This window comes from Dicentrarchus labrax, unplaced genomic scaffold (assembly GCF_905237075.1).
Source record: "Dicentrarchus labrax unplaced genomic scaffold, dlabrax2021, whole genome shotgun sequence".
Taxonomy (NCBI): domain Eukaryota; kingdom Metazoa; phylum Chordata; class Actinopteri; family Moronidae; genus Dicentrarchus; species Dicentrarchus labrax.
The window spans coordinates 14,811,880-14,832,295 of record NW_026136714.1 but is presented as its reverse complement, the minus strand read 5'-3'; the positions used below and the strand labels follow the sequence as shown (position 1 = coordinate 14,832,295).

At 38.4% G+C, this 20,416-nt stretch overlaps 2 protein-coding genes across 5 annotated transcripts in view; both read right to left on the bottom strand.

The window, feature by feature from the left end:
• cltcl1 (clathrin, heavy chain-like 1) overlaps positions 1-7,277 on the bottom strand; it is a 31,408-nt gene extending 24,131 nt beyond the window's left edge. For 2 of the 3 annotated variants that reach the window (XR_007887543.1, XM_051423614.1), the window contains exon 1: positions 6,973-7,277. Coding sequence is in view for 2 of the 3 variants with exons in the window: in XM_051423614.1 (XP_051279574.1) it covers positions 6,973-7,014 (42 nt within the window). In the remaining variant the exon portion in view is untranslated. The remainder of the gene's footprint in view (positions 1-6,972) is intronic. The other variant, XM_051423615.1, reaches the window with a different exon arrangement.
• Positions 7,278-9,617: 2,340 nt separating this feature from the next.
• si:dkeyp-117b11.1 (B-cell linker protein) lies at positions 9,618-19,457 on the bottom strand. Of its 2 annotated transcripts, none has more exons than XM_051423627.1 (19): positions 19,280-19,457; positions 16,550-16,575; positions 16,412-16,440; positions 16,278-16,309; positions 15,708-15,801; positions 15,526-15,593; positions 15,368-15,419; positions 15,179-15,283; positions 13,805-13,833; positions 12,697-12,733; positions 12,456-12,537; positions 12,210-12,240; positions 11,993-12,029; positions 11,782-11,881; positions 11,580-11,617; positions 11,329-11,372; positions 11,178-11,246; positions 10,624-10,782; positions 9,618-10,445 (listed from the first exon to the last, which is right to left on the bottom strand). In XM_051423627.1, the coding sequence occupies exons 1-19, from the start codon at positions 19,286-19,288 to the stop codon at positions 10,329-10,331; spliced, it is 1,158 nt and encodes a 385-aa protein (XP_051279587.1). In that variant the 5' UTR covers positions 19,289-19,457; the 3' UTR covers positions 9,618-10,328. The 2 variants fall into 2 exon arrangements, with proteins under 2 accessions (XP_051279587.1, XP_051279586.1); XM_051423626.1 differs by having other exon boundaries at positions 16,412-16,446; positions 19,280-19,456.
• Between the last annotated feature and the right edge of the window lie 959 nt (positions 19,458-20,416).

Here is a 20,416-nt window from a genome sequence, read left to right as displayed (position 1 = left end):
ACGAGATATGAACTGCTAATTACGGAGCTTTAGAGGTGCTGAAAGGTGGATTTTGCTGACAGAGCCAGGCCAGCTGTTTCTTCCTGTTTCCAATATTTATGCTAAGCTAACCATCTGCTGGCTGTAGCTTTGTATTAAGGAGACAAATATCAATGATATAAGATTACACACATGAATAAACTTTCACAGTGTGTTAGAAAACACTTAACGTTATTAAATCATTCAGAGTTGCACTTATAACAGTTTATAAATTTTATTAAAAAAAACACTTTGAAATAATAGTTTAATTGGAAATAATGATAATTCTTAATTCAAGGTCCACTTATTAGATTTCCTTTAGAGATTTTATCTACATGTTGTGGTCTGCTCAGCTGTCAGTTTATAAATATTGTATTATTTACAAATTAATAAATATAATAAATACATATTATTGATAAATACTTAATATTCACATAAAATATGATTACATCTGTGTTGCATTATATTGGATATCATTCATTATCTGTTCATCATTAATTACGGATGCTTCATAGGTAGAGTTATAGTTGTTGACAAATAAATGAATAAAACCAATAATGAAAGTTAAAGCATGCTACAAACAATGTATTCATTGTTAATTGTTTATAAATTCTAAATAGGGAGAATGTTTCCTAATAATAATAATAATAATTGGAAAGGATGAGCTATGAGCTGGTGTCATTTTAATGTCAAACCAAAATATGTTAAATGAAAATAAAACAGAAGACTTCATTATAGTGAGCCAACAGTTTCCAACATCTGCGCTAAAAGAGAAACTCATGGAATATTCCAACTTAACGCAGTTTTAAGGCCTCTGAAGGAGTGACGCCTACATCACAACAACAAAAACATGCAGTGGGAAAATATATATGGCAGCAGCTGACATTTGCCATGCAGGGGGAAAAAAGCAGCAAGCAGCGGACCAACACTGTGTTATGATTAAAATAGCAGCAGGTCTGCTCCAATATTCTCAAAGGTTGTTTTCCAGACAGGAGGTCTGGTGGTACATGGAGCCAGGGAACAAGCGTGGGCACAAAGTGGACAACAGGATGTTAACTCCACAGAGCTTTATTTTACACTCCTGTTATAGCTGCTGATAGTCTCCTGGATTTACTGAAGCATTGAGATGTTTCATGACAGATGTTTTTTTTAAATTGCATTACCATTATTGTAATCATCTCAATTATACTTTTAAAAAATACAGCGTTACTTTACAGCAAAGCCTGCGATTAAACCCTGGCACTGCATTTAATTGTCTATCTAGGCAGCCGGCTGTAAAGAAGTTTAATTATAACTAGATTATTCAGCCTAAACCAGTATGAGACAATATTTAAGAAAATCCCCGATAGAGATCCACTGAAACCAAGAATCAATTAGAATCTCTTAATAAGCCACCATCAGCGAATCCAATTCATTATTCAGCATATTTACTTTTCTAATGAGAAGTCCCAAGACGCAAAAACACACAAAGACCAAGCTGATGTCAATTTCTGCTGTGTCAAAACTTAGCCGAACTAAAAACCATGAAGCACTCCGCCGAGGTTAACGGCTGCTGAACAGAGGAATTATTGTGCACATTGTCAAACTAACTGTGAACTGAGAGGGCAGACCAAAACACGCACTCTCCCTCTGATGACTGAACTGACTGCATTATGCAGTCTGAGGCAAGCGGAAAGGAATCCTTACGCTCATCACAAGGACTGCACTATCTCTCAGTTGGCTGATAGAGCACGACAACAAATCATGACCGCTGAGCCATTTAAATCATGTCATCTACAAAACAGGAAGGATGTAGCTCTCATCAGTCGGGGGTGGACAGAGGGCTTCCAATGAGAAGCTGTTTTTTAAGCAAGTTCTTTCATTAATTAGATTCAAGAATAGCCATTTCTAGATTTCCTATCACACTAAGTAGGGCTGGAAGATAATTTAAAGCTGCAACAGTCAATATTTTTAATATTACTGGTGGCTCTAGTCACTTTGTTTAATGTTTAATGAGCTGCTTTTAGTCACAATTACCACTGAGAACGATGAAAGTCTGCAGTTCCTCTTGGAGCTTTTTCAGCTCTTTTAGCTCATTGTTTTGGTTTTATGACCCACAAAATCTGCTCTCATCAACCTCATGCTCAGCAGCAATTGATGCAGCGTCATCATTTCTCAACTCTTTACTGCAACGGTATGATCTTTGTCCAATGAAGCTGAAAATAAGAAATAACAAAATTAGTTGTTTCTGTTTTGTACGCTGAGTTTGTTCTCATGAACTGGGTAACAGTGGAACAGAATTCATTTCTTCAAAGATCGGTTCAAAGCTAGAATGAATAGTCCATTGACTATACACTAGTAATTGTTTTGATAATGGATGAATCAGCATTTTACAAAAACAAAAACACCAAACTCTCTGCTTCCAGCTTCTGAAATGTTTTATTTATTTCGAATTTTGGACTATTAGTCTGACAAAAACAAACAATTTTAAGACTTTGCCTTTGACTCTGGGAAACTGTGATGGGCATTTTTAAATTCTTTTTAACTTTTTATAGACGATGAATGAATAAAATACTAGCTGCACCATTTTGGTTGTTTTATATATGATTTTGGATACATTAGCTAGAATCAAGATACATATAAATATCCCAAAATATCCTTGTCAACTCAATGTTGTGTTGGTTTCTGTTGACTTATGGAGACATGCGAGATAAAGGCGTCTTGAGAGAAGCCACAGAGAAGACCTGAGGGAGGATTGGAGCCATATGCTCCATCTCCTCAAGACTGCCAAAACTATCAGTGGGAGGAGAGGGGAAGGAAACCTCAATAAAGATAGTGGTGGGGGATAAGGACACAGACACAGTGCAGCAGCATCCTGCCTAAAGGAAGGGAGGGTGGGTCTTGGAGAGAACCAGTGTGAAGAAGAGAAGCCACAGTGATAAATGTACCTTTTATTAGGAATGAAGAAAGAGGGATGAGCAGTAAGGCCTGTACAATGCAGTTCCAGTAACACAGGCCTTTGGCAAACTACAGTTCAGGGTGGGGCAACTGACTCACCGGAAGAAACCCCCCCCCATGCTCCTTCTTAGTAGAACATTCCCGTCTAAAATCACACTTTAACAACAACCTACTGTCTCCAGTGACCCACAAGCTATCTCAGTAATATATCCTCACACACACAGACTCCTGTAAGTTCTCTTCCTTTAACAGCTGATAGGAACAACCACATAAACAGCATTTATACAACAAAGGCAATGGAAGTACACTGATGATACAGCGTTGACGGTATTTGGTGAGTCATAGGCTGGGTGGATGCATTGCTGAGGCACTGACACGTTGCATCAGCAGCTGAGGGTTTCAGGTTCATGAGGAGATTACACAAACACAATTAAAGCTGAATAATGCAGCAAAAAGACATGGAAGTGTTGATACTTCACACTTTCTTGTGCAAGAGGTAGGTATAGGTTAGGTAGCTTATATGTTAGGAGGTATACATGAAAACCTTAAAGCTGCTCTAATAAATATTTTATATTACCAGTGTGTACAGGGTCGGTCGTAGTGATACACAGATAATTATCACCCAACTCTGCAGTTCCCCTCAGCTCTACAGAGTTTTATTGTGTCTTTCAGCTCATTGTTTTGGGTTTCCGGGTCGCAACTTTAATGTTCGGGTTCACTCTCAACGCTCTCATCTGTATTGTTTTCGGCAGCAGCAGGCAGCCGTTTTCAATGAACCCTCTAAAAAAGCCCCCAAAGCTTCTAAAAAAGCTCTAAAAATCCTCTATATGCAACCTGCCTAGCAGAGTAAACAGAAAATTAAAGTTAGTGACTAGCTGGTAAAAATAGTGAAGCATTTAGATATATAGAGCTATAGAGCCTGATATTTTCCTCAGGAGGTGGTGGAGAGCAAAACAGAGCTAAAAGGAGAGAGAATATTGGATACAACACTTTTACCATGTAACTTAAAAGGTTGTAAAATGTCTGATATGTCAGTTTAGACCTGAACAATAGTTTAGAGCAATACCTTTTCTTTTTTTAAATTCAAGAATCATTTCAGTCGTTTTTCAAGCAAAACTGTTTAACCTGTTTTTTCAGATGTAAGGATATGATGCTTTTCTTTGTTATATATCACAATTACCTGACTATCTTTTGATTTTGAACTGTAGAATAATACAAATAATTTAAAGATTTCACTTTGGGAAATTTGTTTCTTTTTCACAATTTTCTGACATTTTATAGCCAAAACCATTAATTGGATTATCTAGAAAATAATCTGCAGATTCATTGTTAATGAAAATAACTGTCTGTGACTAATTTAATATAACACAATAACACAATGTGCATATTGTAAGTGTGAATGACTGCTCTTTCAATGCATTCATGATTGAGTTTTGGTGACTAGCCACTGATGCAGTCACAGATGTGTTCTGTTATACTGAGTTAGACTCTGCTCTGCCGTCCTGCTTCCTATCCTGATGTGATTTGCTGGACTTAAATAGGGCCTGCTTACCTCACTTGTCTATCACATCCGCTGGTTTTGATGTGGAAGCATCATTTCATCGGTACAGATACAACAGCACAGCAGGATGCTGTAAAAAGCTGCAGCGCAGCAGGTTGGATTTTCCTAACTCAACTGGACAGGACAATGTTCAGGCGCTTCAGGGCTGCAGGACATTTTTGCACTTACACAAGCTGCTACAATACGTAGGCCGCCGCACTGACAGCGAGCAGCAGAGCCACATAAGCTGCAAATGACTCTCACTTTAGCACTTTCATAATTCAATACAACATTCTCTGTCCTTGTCTTCTTTCATCTTGCCACCAATATAAGCCTGTGTGGCTTAAACTTAAACTTAAAACACAGTTTGGAGGCCACAGTGATGTAGCCTACATTCAGCTCCACACATCCAACTAGGGCACTGATCCATTTGGTCAATTAATGGTCCGCTCTGACATGCTCATACTCAGCCTGGACCTTGGATCATAAATCATACTAAAGTAAACAAGCAAGGAGGACAAAGAGTAATGATGGAGGGGGACTCCAATTACCACAAAGCTTAGCGTTAATGACAGTGTAAGGGAGGCAGGCGATCCATAGCTACTGGTGTGGATTGAGAAAATGAATACTATTGAATTTCTCATAGCTAAAACAATAGCTGTGAGATCCAGACTTCATCCTCCACATCCGCATTCAACACCAGAGGCGTGTTAAAGAGCTATTTTGAGCGGAATAACTAAGATATATGGAGCATTTGATTTGCTCTTCAACTGCTAATTCAACAGGCTGGTACCTTATCATGAAGCTGGGTCCATGTTACACTCCTGAAGGCCAGCCCAGACTACAGACACAGAGCTGTAAATACCAGGCCAAGAAAAAAAAAAAAAAAGCTAAACAACTTGAGGCCCAAAGTCCTGGGATTGCAAATTCCAAGCATTTTTCACTCTGCTGGAGCCACCTAGATTCACAGAGGGATACGACTGGGGCAGAGCTGGGATTTCACGGTAGAGGTGGAACGTAAAGCAGTCTGCTGCTTATCACTGTCTCAAGGAGAGACTTTCCTAGGAGATGTATAAGGGAAAGGTATGCACTGTTGAAGAGTTATTTGAACTAATAACCCAGACATTGCCAGGTACTGCACTGCCCTCCATCAGCGAGCAACAGTGTACTATTCCTGTCAGTGAGGAGAGGAGACTGCAAGCTCTCTTGGCCAGCACGGTTATTTGGTGGATAAAGGATCATTGGCTGGCGAAAGTGGGGCTACTGGCCAGAGGAAGGGAGCAGAGAGAGAGAGAGAGAGAGAGAGGGGGGTGGTGGGGGGTGCTCTGTGCTTTTCTTTTTCTTTTTTTTTTCCTAGTGAAAGGCCATTTCACTGCCTGCTGTTACCATAACAACGGGCTACAGAGGAGGGGAGGTGGAGGGGTGCGTCACAAAGTTTGTCTTTTGGCTGCAAGACACCAAGCACTGGGGCTGCTATGGGACAACGATTAACAAAAGTCCAATATGGAGGAAGAAAGAAAAAGGGGGCCATAGAGGAAGTAGTTCCTTCACAGACGACCTCATAACTGTTTGTTGTCCTTTTTTTGTCACAGATTGTAAAAGGTCATTTTGTGTTGTTTTTTCCACCAAGAAACTCCCAACCAAAGACTGCAGGCCCTTCGCTACTCATTCAGGTTGATTATTTTGGCATGAAAATACCATAAAAGTAGAGCAGGGAGACACATCAAATCAATATAATACTGATGCTGTAATATGAGACCAATATTTTGGTTATTTAAATATCGAGACATGTTTTTCAGGTCAGCTTAGGGATGCAGTTTTCTGAATATCTTTCAATGTTGCAACTGAGTGCAAAATAAATCCCCCTACTTCTCCACACACACACACTAACATCATCAATATATCATCAGTATATTATGGTGAAGTTACACGCTCAGCACTGTTGTTACTGCTGAGGGTTACAAAGTAGGAATATGTTGCTGCAGGACATGACAACAACATGGTAGCCACAAAGCTGGAGTGCAAGTGCCATCCAGGTCTCAGTTACAATGTAACCACCAACAGCTGAGCTCAGTTGTCCGCATCAAAAAAAAGTGTCAAAACACCGCAGTTTGCATCGGCGCGGACTGAAAATGACAGCGGCGTTTTTTCCACTTGAAGGGAGAAAAACTGCGGCGTATCCACACACACACACACAGACAGAGAGACAGACACACACAAACACACACCGGTCCGCATTGGAGCAGTACACAATCTGACTGGTCAATTTTTACAAGTCATCATCTGCCCGGCAGGAGAAAACTAGGCCTGTAGCTATATTGAGCACCACCCTGCAGCCCTATTTCAGATTCCATTTAAATGCGACATGTGCCGTGTGTGTGCGGACCTACATGGGCGAGGAGCTGCGCAAAAACAAATGAGCTGAAATTCATTTTTAGGGCTTTTTTTTTTTTTTTTTTTTGCTGCTGAGTGCTTACCTGCAGATGTTCCTGAAATCGTATCGGCAGTATCTGAGCCATTTCGGGAGGATTTCTCTTTCTGAAGAATCCGTGAGGAAGGAAAGGGGAAGGGGACAGCAGGAGTAAAAGGGGTGATCTTGTTCTGTTTGTGCCCTAAACGTCCCCAAAAGTCAAATATGATGGGCAGTAGTAGGTAGTCTGGGTGGCTTGCGTTGGTATCACACGAATCCAGTGACTGCTCCCATTCAGTAGCCCCCCTACACCAGTCCTGAGTCAAAAACTCCGCACCTCCGCTAAGAAAACTAGTCCACCTCAAATACTACTGAGCCCCGTGCGTGAACCAGTTCCTCCGCGAGCCATGTAAGGATACGGGGCTGTCCTAAAAATCCGCGCTGAGTTATTATAAGTGATGACTTCGTGTAAGCAGCCTGTGGCGTGGATTTATTTATTTTTTCTAAAAGCTGTCAATGCAGGCGGTCGGATGTGCATTTTGTACCCCTCCGCCGCAGCCCCTTCCCCCTTCCTTTCCACCAACTTCGAAATCAGGGCTCGTGACAAACGCCCCACCTTTGCATGATTTCAACAAAACCCCCCCCCCCCCCCCCCCCCCCCCTTTTTCTTCTCAAAAAGTGTTTTTGTATGGATGACGCAGATCTTCGTACCGGGAAGGACAGCTGACGTTTAGAAGTGTTTTTATAAGGAACTGCATCTTTTTTATTTACACAGGATCTCATAGTCTATAAGACCTTCTGCTATCATCATCATCATCATCATTTTCATTGTACCTGGTGAGCAGCAGGTTGTGCACAGTTGAAAAAAATATAAAGTTATATATAATATAATACAATATAATATAAGTTGTTTCTGTCTTGTGTTGCACTTAATTTATTATTATGAAAAAAGCCTTATACAAAGATAAATGTGAGGATATGATACATTTGATTATGACACCACCAGGGGTCTTTGAGGGGTTTCCAGGGGTTTCCAGAAAAACAGACATTAATTTAATTTAATTATTATTTTACTGACTAGACGTTAGCCCAGTGAGATAATGTGTATAAATTACTCTTGACTGGTAATCTGCTAATCTACAATATAGACAGTTATAATTAAATTTTATCAGATGGGGACTCTGGAGGCTACATCTTATTAAATACAGCCTGGGAGGTATACATTTTGGGGTCCTTGACACCAAAAAGGTTGAGAACCACTGACTTAGACTATAAGCTGTCAGTTTGCAGGTTGGTCAGAAAAATACTTCCTTCCTAAAATCCAATATCTATACACTACTGAGTCAGTATTATACACAGGATGTGTTCAACACAGACATCCTTTGAAATCAAAAGGCTACTGTGTCAAAGGATCTGACTATACAATTTTAACTTCCTTAGTAATAAATGTGATTAATATTTGCATCGAAAGGCAGAATTAGGTGCTGTATAGGCATTTATCACTTCTGGGAAGAGCTAGTTATTCCAGTCAATACACAGAAAGCTGTAACATCTTAAGAATAAACCTCCTTGTATTAAGATTTAAATCTTTAACTTGGGGCATTTTAAGAGACATGTCATGTAATTAGAATATCCAGCCAGAGATCCTCGTTGCATGCCATCCCCCATCTCACTCTCTCCTCATTTCCTGCCATCTCTCTACTCACAATACCTAATAAAGGTAAAAATGCACAAAAACCATGAAATAAAATCTATAACTCAAAATGCGATTGAGTCTCAGTGAACTAATAAAAAAGACGACATTGTTACTTTAAAGTAATTCTGTGAGCTGCTGTACTGTATGCATAATCACACTTTGTTGTTGGTGTCAGCAGAGCTACAAGATGCCTTACACCCACCTGCCAAATTACACTGGCTCCAGGAAGTTATTTAGCACTCATTTACACCACCTCCCTATATGCAAATACAGCCGCTACAGCTGAAGGAGCCTTTGCATTTTCAGCACGTATTGAAATCAACAGTGTAAAATGATCAGACAGCTTGAAACTGTGTTACTGCTGTAAAACATAAGTCAGTTCTAAAAATCTAAAAGATATAATACAATGTATATTTCTGGTGTGCTGAGCTGAAGAAGCACAATGCTTACTCTCTAAGTAATTCCATGATTTTCATGCACATTACAGGCACAATTTGACGTGACGTATTTTTTAAGGTTGGATTAACCAGGCTTTACAGTACATTTTAAAGGCAGTTATTTTAAGTAAATAAATTCTGTTTCAGTTAGATTTAACTCTGATATGTGTATAATGTTGTAATTTTTACACTCATGCACCTATGACTCTGCCATGTAGTTTGCTTGACAAGTCCAGTATTTATGGTTTGGCCACAGAGACGGTGGTTTCACTCTGACAGGAAGCAGGTGTAACCAGCAGTGTCTGGTCAGACACACACACACACACACTCACAAACAAACACAGCTGGTGTCTCATTTAAAGCCATAAACCCTCAGCTCACCACAGGGATGAGGATCTATCACAAGTCGAGGACATCATCAGCCTTTTGTAATGTACTAAATCTTCTAAATGAACCACCCAAACCACAGAAACCCAGAATAAAGACCGTGGTCCAGGTTAATTGATAGTTACTGGTCAGCCACAGTAAATATAGGAAAACTGTGCTAAAACAAATTTTAAAAAAACTATATAAAGCATATGCATTTTGACTTTGGGTTTGTATTGCACAATATCTACAATATCACACTGAAAAGACACAAACCATCAAACTAAACTAAACTAGGGAAAAGATACACATCAAATCTGTACTAAAATAAACATTACTGATTCATGGAGACATTTATCTCAACGGTTCATCACACACGACCATAACAGCGGAAATGAACAGGAGGAAAAAAGTGAAGGTGAAAATTTTAGCTGCATGTTCGGAGGTTCTGATGATGTAGAACAGCATAAATATACAGTATGCATGTTTAAAAGTTAGTGAAATACAGTGGTCTGAAAGCACAGTCATAATTTCAGAAACATCCAGACTGTTACAGCAATACAGTGACACGTTTTCCTTTTGACTAGAGAACAGTTAACCTTGTGCAATTATTGCTAAAACGATGACATGGCACAAAACAGGAAAATCAATTACGATCTCTGCTCATCTTTGAGTTTTGGGGTTAAAGTGTTCTTGGAGTAACCGTTGCCTACATTTACATAATCTCTGCTAAGTTTTCAGTGCATCATTCGTTTGCATTGTCTATTTCAATCTGTACTTTAGCTGTATAGCTGATTTCAAAGAGTTGTAATTAGATGACAGACAGATGATTGACAGAAGACCTACAATCTTTTCCAAGTGGGAAACTTTCAAACTGTGCAATTATCCTCGTATAACCCATATGAAGCTCTTAGTAGTGGAGTTTTAAGGGCGTACAGGGTGGGTTAAATACGCTGTGTGCTTGGCTTGGCTCTTGCTGTCTATCAGAAACAGCTGGTTATTCTTGTGGTGGGAAATCATCTCGTCTAGGGTGCTGAAAATCTGAGAGAGAGACAGAGAGAGATAAAGGGAGAGAGAGACAGAGAGAGATAAAGGGAGAGAGGTAATTAAATGAAAAGCCTGAAATTCTTCCAGAATCCTCATCTCTTTGTCTTCTCCTTCCTGTCTCTCTCTGCAGCCTGCTCTCCTCTCGTAAAAAACTTATTTTATTCGCCCTCACCTCTTCATTCTTCTTGCCCTCTTTTCCGAGGGCGTAACCTCGTGTCTCCTCCAGGAAGCGGATGGGAATGTTGTACACCTTCTGCTGGTAGAGCACGGCGAGGGTGTACGGCTGCCGGGTGCTTTGGGCTGAGCTGTGTCGGATGAGAAAGGCACCGTCCTACAACCAGAAAAAAGAGAGCAACAAACAGGAAGATCTGAGCCATACTGACACAAATAACAGGAAATAAAAAGGGATGAAGTTTGAGAAGATTTGGTTGGAGAATGAGGCCCAAAAGAGGGCAGGGAAGTAAAAATAAAGGTGAATTGAAGATATAAGACTGTGGGGCTACATATTATGTAGAGTAAGTGGTGGAAATGGAAGTCCTGAAGGTGTCTGACTCAGGTTTGGTTTTTATTTGAGTGCAAAAGCATGCACATAAACTCTCAACAAATTTCCCCGTTGTCCGTGCACCCTTGCCTCGAGCCCTTGTGTTTGCTTGGTTGAAAATAAAAACTGATTGTGGTTGAAATGACTCAGCCATCATTATCTGATTATTATACTGTTTGGTTTACCTTGTTGACTTTCAGTAAGAGATCCTCAGCTGTCTTCCTGTTGCAATCTCCAGCAAACCACTGTTTGTCCTGTAATACGACAGAAATATATCAAGAACAGTAAAGTCCTCTTTAACTTGTGTTAAATTTTTCATGCAGATTGATATCATACCTCATTCCCAGATTGTTTAGTTGCCCTCATACCACCAGAGGAGGCTTAAAACCGATAGAAAACATGTTATATGTCTCACACAGGTTTAGGAAATCTGTATTTGGCAACATCCAGGTGGTTAAAAAAAGAAATGTAAAGTATGATCCATGTAATATTTGGATTATATTAAATGAAAAATCAAAGCAGACCTCAAATGATCACAGTCATCCCTCAGGATTTAAAACCTCTCTTTCTGAAAAATGTGAGCTTACCCATAGGCTTAGTGGCTACCATAGGAGGATTTGGAGGGCTGGAATAAAGACAGGAGGCTAAAGTTAAACACTGAATTAAATTCTAATATATGCATGAACTTGTAGATGGGGTTAACTGCAAAACAAGCTGGAAATGAAAGTAAATCTTTGCAGTTTTACTTTGCAACAAACCTCTCTACCCTCTGTATTATTTACTTCTTACCTGGGTTTGGATTCCTTCAGGATTGGGGGGGGCTTAACCAAGGGAGTTGGTACAGGGAGTTTGTTAGGAAATGTGGCACGTCTTGCTTCAATCGAAGGAGCTATAGAGACAACATATACTTAACATAATTATGGTCAAAATAATTTATTTTCGATATAGTTTGTACTCATATTTGATCAGTTTTTATGGATAAAGACAATGTGGTCTTTACCTGCTTTTAACTCATTCAAGGAAGGCAAGAGTGAATTCTGAAAGGGAGGAAATAAAAGTTTCTGAGCTTAATTTCTTACATAGGAAATGGAAATATGGAGTAAGAATGAAAACTTCCATTTCTAATTCACTATCTTGACAGTCTTACTTAAAATGAGAACAGATCTTAGCAAAAGGAAATGATAAGACCGAGCACTGAGATGAAAAGACACACTCACAGACTTAGCTCTGGGAACTGGAGGTTTCATCCTGCACACAAAGGGAATTATTATTTTCATTACATGTTTATTACCAGGAATTCACTGTAAACTGCCAGTACTATATCTGTCACATTTGCATTTTGCTGCAAAAACACAGCAGCCTCATTGTCTGATGTGACGTTAAGTAAAACAGATTATATAACAGGTAACTTTAGGTTAGTTTATATCACCATGCTCTGGTTAAGTAGATTGAAGTGAACTTACATGGGTTTGGGAGAAGGTACAGTCACTGTTTTGGGACATGGAGGCATTCTCGTTGGTGCACGAGGGGCAGGAGGAGGGCAGGCTGAGGAAGAAAGGAAATTAAACATTTCTTCTGGAAATGAAAACTGGCTGCCTTTAACAACACATATTGAAGTTGTGAAAATTGCAGTTGAGTAACGGTTGATGTCTGATCATCACAGTTCAATCTCAGCGCTGGTTCTTGTGAAGTGACGCAACCTACCAGCTGTGGGCTCTAAATACAGGTCGTCATTATCTTCCTGAAACACAAAAAGACAAATATTGTCATACATTGATAAGACAGGAAAATATTTTATCAATACACACAGTGAAATGTGTCAAAGGTTGGGTGAGCATTCCTATGGAGGCCCAGTAATGAAGAGTTACAGTTCAGGCAGAGAACTAGTAGCTTGTATCAGTTGACTGACATGAGCTGTTTCATTGCATGTGTGCAGTATGGCCATTATAACTCGACACTTCTTATAATATCTCTGCCCCCGATACTCTCATGCCATTTCTTTTCTTTTTATGTAATTAGCTTTTGGTATTGTTAATATTATTTAAGAGTTAATGTTCATGTATGAGTCGGGTAAGAGGGAAAGAATCCTTGCTTCCCCCTCAAGAGTTCCCTGACAATCTAACTTTATATCAATTTGCTAAAAATGGTCAATTCCCTGATGTCAATGTCTCCGACTGAACTAATATTAAATGGTGTTCGAAGCCCCTTTAATTTTCTCTCACTCTCAGGTGACACCGTTCTCCTGATTCAACCCTGATATATTTAAACTGGTCTTTCTATCCTCACCCAAGCAAAGAGCAGATTCTTGGCTGCTTACCAGGCTTTATATCTAAATTGTATCTTCACAGGCTAAAGTACATTGGCCCTATGGATGTAATATGAAACTGGGCAGTGAGCACAGACATATCATATATGACCCCTGCAAATCCTACACCGGAGCAAGACCCTCAGACTGAAAAAGATTATCTGTAGTCTATAGTCCTTTTGTTTCTCTTTCAGTGACATTGTGCAGGTCTCAGGTGCTGCTGTTGGTGCACCTAAACTTCAGTATTTAGTTTAACGCTGGATGTGAAGAGAGGATGTCTGACTCCTGTACAAAATATCATAGAAAGTCATCCAAATGTTTTTAATTTGAATTGCTTTACTGGTTTTGAAATAGAAAAAAAAATTATAAATATTAGCTTGGATTTAGTTGACAGAACAGGCCTGTGCCCGGTGGGCTCATTCAGTAATGGCCCAGCTGGCAGTTTCATTTGAAATGAATCAAAAGAACAAGGGGATAAAAATGAGGATTGTGAGTAAGTTAATTTACCTGCTCTTCATTTGGATCCAGATACACATCTGAAATACAGAAAGAAAATAATAGCAGTGATTTGTGTTGTTGTGCTGTCATACAGGGCTCTGGTGGTGAACAGCACCAATAAAAGCTTTTAGAAATGAGAAAGAGTTAACAGTGCAAACACAGGAAACCAGTGTCATCCATTCAGGAAATAAATTAGTTAGTTAGTGTAATCCTGAGCAATCTTTTTATTATTCATTATTCATAACAAAACATAACTAACTAATATAATAAGTTTATTGCAATGTAAAGACAATAATAATAAAACAAAATGAGACAGAACTGGACAATATCAAACACAACAACGCTGCACATTGTGGTAAGTTGTTTTGAACAATTGGGAAAAGCCAGAGAGTGTGAGAACAATCTTCTATTGACAAGTTCCTTGGCTTTTAAATGTTGTAATTTTGGTGCAACGATATAAGTGCTTTGTTGTTCTTGCAGATCACTTTACCATCAGTTTGTTAATGAAGTTGAGTTTCTGAAGCACTGAAGGTGCAACCTCGTGACAACACACTAGGTGGCAGTCTCTTCTTTGTTTCAGTCACAGCTGCAATATCTGCTCATCTTACACTAGCTACTCTGTTCTGCTTGTAGATATTTTTGCTATTAGTGTTATTTAAATATGAATAAAACTCAAGAAGTTCTGTCTTTGACCCAGACTGTAGTAGAAGGATATCATCCATGTACCTGCCCCAACATATAATCTTATCTAAATAAGCATTTTGGCTGCAAAACACAAATCTTTCCTCCCATAAAGAGATTCAAATTAAAAAAAAAATAGCTCCCATCGCTGTTCCCCTTTTTCTGATTATATAATTGATTCTAAAACAAAAATAATTTGTTATTCAAAGTCCATTCTGCAAGTTGCAGGATGAAGTCAGCAGGTGGCATCTGTTCTGACTGTCTCTTTTCCAAGTAATGTGACAAAGCCTCTAACCTTTCCTTATGATCAGTGTTTCCACATCCACAGTCACTAAAAAGGACGATCCAGTGTTCTTGGGGGTTTTAGAGGCTTTTGTCATATTACTTGGAAAAGAGACTGGAGCCCTCTGCTGCCTTCATCTCGCAAAGGCTATTAAATCACTACCCTCTTGAGTGCCTCAGACTTTTTCAACAGTATTCAACTAAATGTGCCATGAGGATTGTTTCCTGGGAAAGAGCAATAAGAAAGCAGGTCATATTAATAGCACATGACTAATAAAAACAAATATTTGTTTTAGTATATGCGGTTGCCATATCACCTCATTAAGACGTCTACCTTCCTTACAGTCAACAGTCATTTTCAGGCTGGTGAATTACTTCTATGAAAGGGTTATTTTGTGCTGGTAGAAGTGATTACTGTACCTTCCTCTGTGTTGGGCACAGAGACCGGAGCAGGAGCAGAGCGAACTGGTGGAGGAGGCATCATCTTTTTTCTCCCGGGCTTCTCATTTCTGTCCACCTCAGGCGCTGTGAGATTGAATGTGGTTGTATCACATTGAAGAAAGGAGTTAAAGAGATGAAGAGAGTAATGAATACAGATAAATGACTCACGTTTCTTGGTGTTGGGGGATTCATAGTAGAAATCAGCATGTTGTTGAGGTTTCTGAAAGGCAGACATGAGATCATTTAGTAAAACAGATCTGAAACACATTTTAAATGTGACAGATGCAGAGATACACAGAAACAGACTTCCAGGACACTTTTGTTACCGAGAATTTGACTGGTCTGGGTGGAGGAGCAGCCTGCCTCTGTGGGACAGCAGGATTGGATGTCCTCTCTGCAGAAAGTAACACAATTTTAGGTTTAGTTTTATATTGTCAGGAGTATCTTATGCAAAACAGGCCTTTAAACTGTTTGAACACTATCTGCAGTAATCACTCAGTGCTGTTACCCAGGTAAACGTTCTCCTCCACTTGTCTCTGTGGCACTTTCACAGCCGGACGCTCACAGGGAGGCGCTTCATACATGTCACTGTCATCATCATCCTGTATAGTGTATCATAGTTTCAGTTAACAAGACTGGAAGCTCTGTGTCTGAATTTTATAATAGCAGCATAGCTTTGGTTGATGAGTGATGGAAAGGCCAATAGAAAAATTATATTATGATGATAAAAGATAAAAATAGTAATCCTCCTCAGTAAAGCAAAAATAAAAAGTGAAACACTTCATGTCATAATATGCGATATAATAATGCGATAAAGATGTTTAATACTATTAAACATCTTTATTAAATTCTACCTCTAAAGGTCCAACATTTAAGAGGATTTATTGGTAGAAATGTAATATTATATTTATAGGTATGTTTTCATCAGTGTATAATTACCTGAATATAGGAATGAGACAGTTTACAGATGCCATGCCAGCTAGAAGCCACTAAATCTTACACACTAGTCCTTTAATAGCACCTTTAATAATATTTGGATAAAAGCACAGATTCAGGAACTTGTTGTCTTTCTACTTACAAACTCATCCTGTGGCCATCCTGTATTGCCATCTGTAACAGACATTGATAGATAAAGTTTGTAATCCAGTAATGAAACAAAGACAGGAGGGATCAAAATATTTTCCCACTCAGTTAAAGATGAGGTCAAATCACCTGTCCTTCTGGGAGGAGCTGGAGGTCCACTGTGTCTGACAGAGAGAGGAGAGGTAAGATGCTGAATACCATTTTATTTCATGAATATTACGTTTATAGTAAAACTAATTAGGTTTTGCTCATGGCCACAATACTTACAGGTTCTTCAGTTTTCCAAAGAAGCTCTGAAAAACACAGAAACTCAGATACATTTCCACAGACTTAACATCAACTGTTTCATGCCTGGTTGGTAATCATTCACTTTTAGTTATCTATCAGCTTCATCTTCAGACATGAGTCAGTGGGTGCTTTTTGGGGAAAGTCATCCTGATAATACAATATAGCTTTATTCAGTACACAAGGTGATTTAGTACAGTAAAAAAAAGTACAAGGTAACACTTTATGTGTACTTTATATAGCATTTGAAAGAATACTGTAAAACACAGTATAATGTGTAAAGATTTTATTGATGTATTTGATAGATTAATATATAAATATATATAAAAACAAGAAGGGAGAACAACATACATACAACTGTTTCTGTAAACAAGTATACCTATAGTGCACAGGTGTGTGTTGGTGTAAGAGTGCTGGAAGAAATACTGAATGGTTAATTTAATAGGTTATTTTATAAGCATGCTGTAGGTGGTTATGTACAGTATGTCTGTGTACAGTACAATAATATTAATATTAATAATTAATATGTATTATTATACTATATTAAGATAAGACTATTGATCTCTGGGGGTAAATTAATAATCCACCCAGCAGTTACTATTCTGCATGAAGAGTACTCGAACTTTTGTTACTTTGAATATATTCTGATGCTAATGCTTTTGCACTTTTTGAATGAATGACTTTTACTTGCAACAAAGTATTTTTACAGTATGGTAATACCACTTTTACTGAAGTAAATCATACTTCTTCCACCACTGATTATTTCTTCACATGCTTATGTTAAATAGGAGGGCAGAGTTTCAGTGCTCTCACTGTAATTTATTCATTCCATGTGTATCTTATTCTCATGAACTGTATCTCTCCGACTTTGGATTGCAGATAATTCACCATCGATGCTGTTTTAAAGCAGAAATGAATTAACATTATCAGTTAAAACACAGCAAAGTTCATCTGCAGGGATGTGACTGAGGTTGGCAGGAGGAGGTGGGGATAAATAGACACGTAAAGCGAAATCAGGAAGTGGAGCAACAGTATCTGTTTTCCCACAGTGCCAGGCAGCCATAGAGGAAGTGTTGGTGTAAAGTAAATTATTATAGACAGACGAGAGAGGGAGTTTCTATCTCTCACACAAAATGTCAGAAAACAGTTGCTTTTATTAACTTGTTGTTGATAAATGAGGAGCAGGTGGTTGTTGAAGGACGGCTCAAGTTACTGTGACAGTGTTCTGCTTTCTGTTGACTACAGTGTTGAGTGTTGCTACCTGCTTTTCTCGGATAAAAAACACCTATAAAGTCTCAGTGAAAAGTGTTGTCAGTGGTCCAAAAGGCCAACAGGAGGAAAAAGGAAAAAGTCATGTGACCATGACGTTAAATCTGATGCAAACAAGGAAAAGACTCATTAGCATCATTCAAATGTTTCACTATTCAGACAATAGAAATAGTGTATATGTGTTCTCACAATTAGTTACATTAGACATTAATAATATGAATTAATAAGTTATGTGTTAATGTGCTGTAATTGTTAATGTTAATACTTGACAGAGATATTAAGATAGTGCTGAATATTAGTATTTACACTAACTCCACAGGCAGGTGACCATACAGGGAACATTTTATCTGCTGGACGAGAGGGAAATTGAACTCATATCAGATCAGCAAAAAGGGTCACGCGAGACTATAGATCTGTTTTCTTAAAATTATACCAAAACCCAATCTGAGAATACGCCTGTCATTAGATATCACTTATACACAATGTTATTTATGGTGTAAATTTACCAAATAAGGTAGACAGTGAAAACTATATGAGCAAACACGTTATGACAACAGAATTAAAACCGTACAGAAAGATCTCCACCGATATTAAAAGATAAACTGCTCTTAGAATCAGAGAAACAGAGTCTGTCATTTTTTTTGTTATCAAATAAGTTAACTTTTCACTACATGAAATGTTGTAGACTGAGCTCCAGCACCTTCTCTGAACAACTTCCAAACTACCGCATGGTCTTGTTTACTGAAAAACAGTCTGAAATGCATTATGGGAAAGTGACAAGCTAAATAGGCAGCTCACTGATGCTATATACAAGTAAGTAGAAGTGACACTATTCAGTCTACTGGAAACAAAACAAACGTGTTAATGTTTTCGGGGTTTTTTGCTTAATAGATTTAAAATATATTTGAATTTGATATCTGCAAAGGGTTTTAACACCTTAATTATTCCATGTAAAAAAAGGAAGTATTTAATCTAAATTTTAGACAAAGTGGCACATCAAAAACAGCAGCTTTAAACTGTGATTCAATTTTGTAATTAAAATCTAATAAATTCAACTAAGAAACTGATTATATGGAGGACAAACAAAAGAAAGTTTAACCAACTTGTTTGGCCTTTCAGAGAACTTTATTCTGTAGTAAAGCTTAATTCTGTAGGTGTGCAGTATTTACTTTATGGTTATCTGCAAACACTCATCTGTGTTCGTTTTACTGTTTGTCTTCACACTCCCCTACAATCACAACTCCAGCAGTGTTGCTGCCTTCAAATCTTTGCCCCATTCAGTGCTTTAAAATGCTGAAGTAAAAGTAACAACATGGAGGGTTTACAGAGGACTCTGCAGCACTAACACTCTGCCGTCGACAACACCTGCTCACTTCCTTCTCACTCCACCCAAAGTTACCAGAATGGAAACCAAAATATGACCAAAATGAAACGGTACTTTACCATTGTCATGATTTGAGGGTCGAGTCTTGCAGCTCAAGTCATGAGGAAATGTCTTTGTTCGGGTTCTTGGATGCAAATGGTTTTGATGATTAAAAGTGAGCGATACAGAGAGAAGAGCAGCTCTAACTGATCTCATTTGCATTTCCTACCTGTGTCAGACAGTCTCACCTGCTGCAGGACTGCCTGCCTTTAAATGAGCTGCAGCCACTGCACAGCAAAAAACATGCCTCAGAATTCCCCTACTGCAACCTGCTAATGACCATATAACCAACTGAATTTGACATAATTTGCTGCAACTGGTAAATAACATCTACTTTGTACTTTATTTGCTAGCGAAGGGGGGGGGGATTAATTATTAACTGTTGATACACACACATCCCATTAATTAAGCTAGGCAAGTAAGCTAACTTGTCAACTTGTCACACACAGAGCTTTCTGTATTTTACACCTTTAAAACTACAAGAAGTGAGCAATAATGATCCTAAAGTGTGTGCTGAGTGCACTTCAAATGAAACAAACTATCTGCTACATACACTCTGTTGCCTGTTTATCAGGTACACTTAGCTACGGTTCAACAGCACCACAAACTGCAGCCTCAATAACAACCACACAGTTACATCAACAACAACATTATAACCTCCATGAAGGGGAGATTTATTGCAGGTCTATTGTATTAGACTGCATTAGTTTTAGTTAGGTGTACCTAAAAGACTGCCCACTGAGTGTAGGTTTCAATATCGTCACATATTCATTACTGGTGAAAGTATTGTACAGTAGGTTGACTTTACTGGCTCCAAGAAATAATTTGCTGTTAGGGTAACTATCACATGATTTGCTATGTAGTTACACACAGGATCATTAGATTTCATTTAATTCAATTTTACATGGGAATTTGTTTGTTGTTATAGTACAACCAGGATATAAACTGTAATTTATATTGAATTTGAATGCTGTTCTTTACAGTTTTATTATCAAATGCAGTTTCCTGTTATTTTTATCTGTGGCTTTATTTAATTGGCATTTATTTTCCATGTTTTGGTAAACATTGGTTGATCAGGATGGGAGCAATATCATTTCCATGTTTTATAGATGAACACATTGAACCTTGACCTTGAATGCCGTTCATTCAAATGAGTG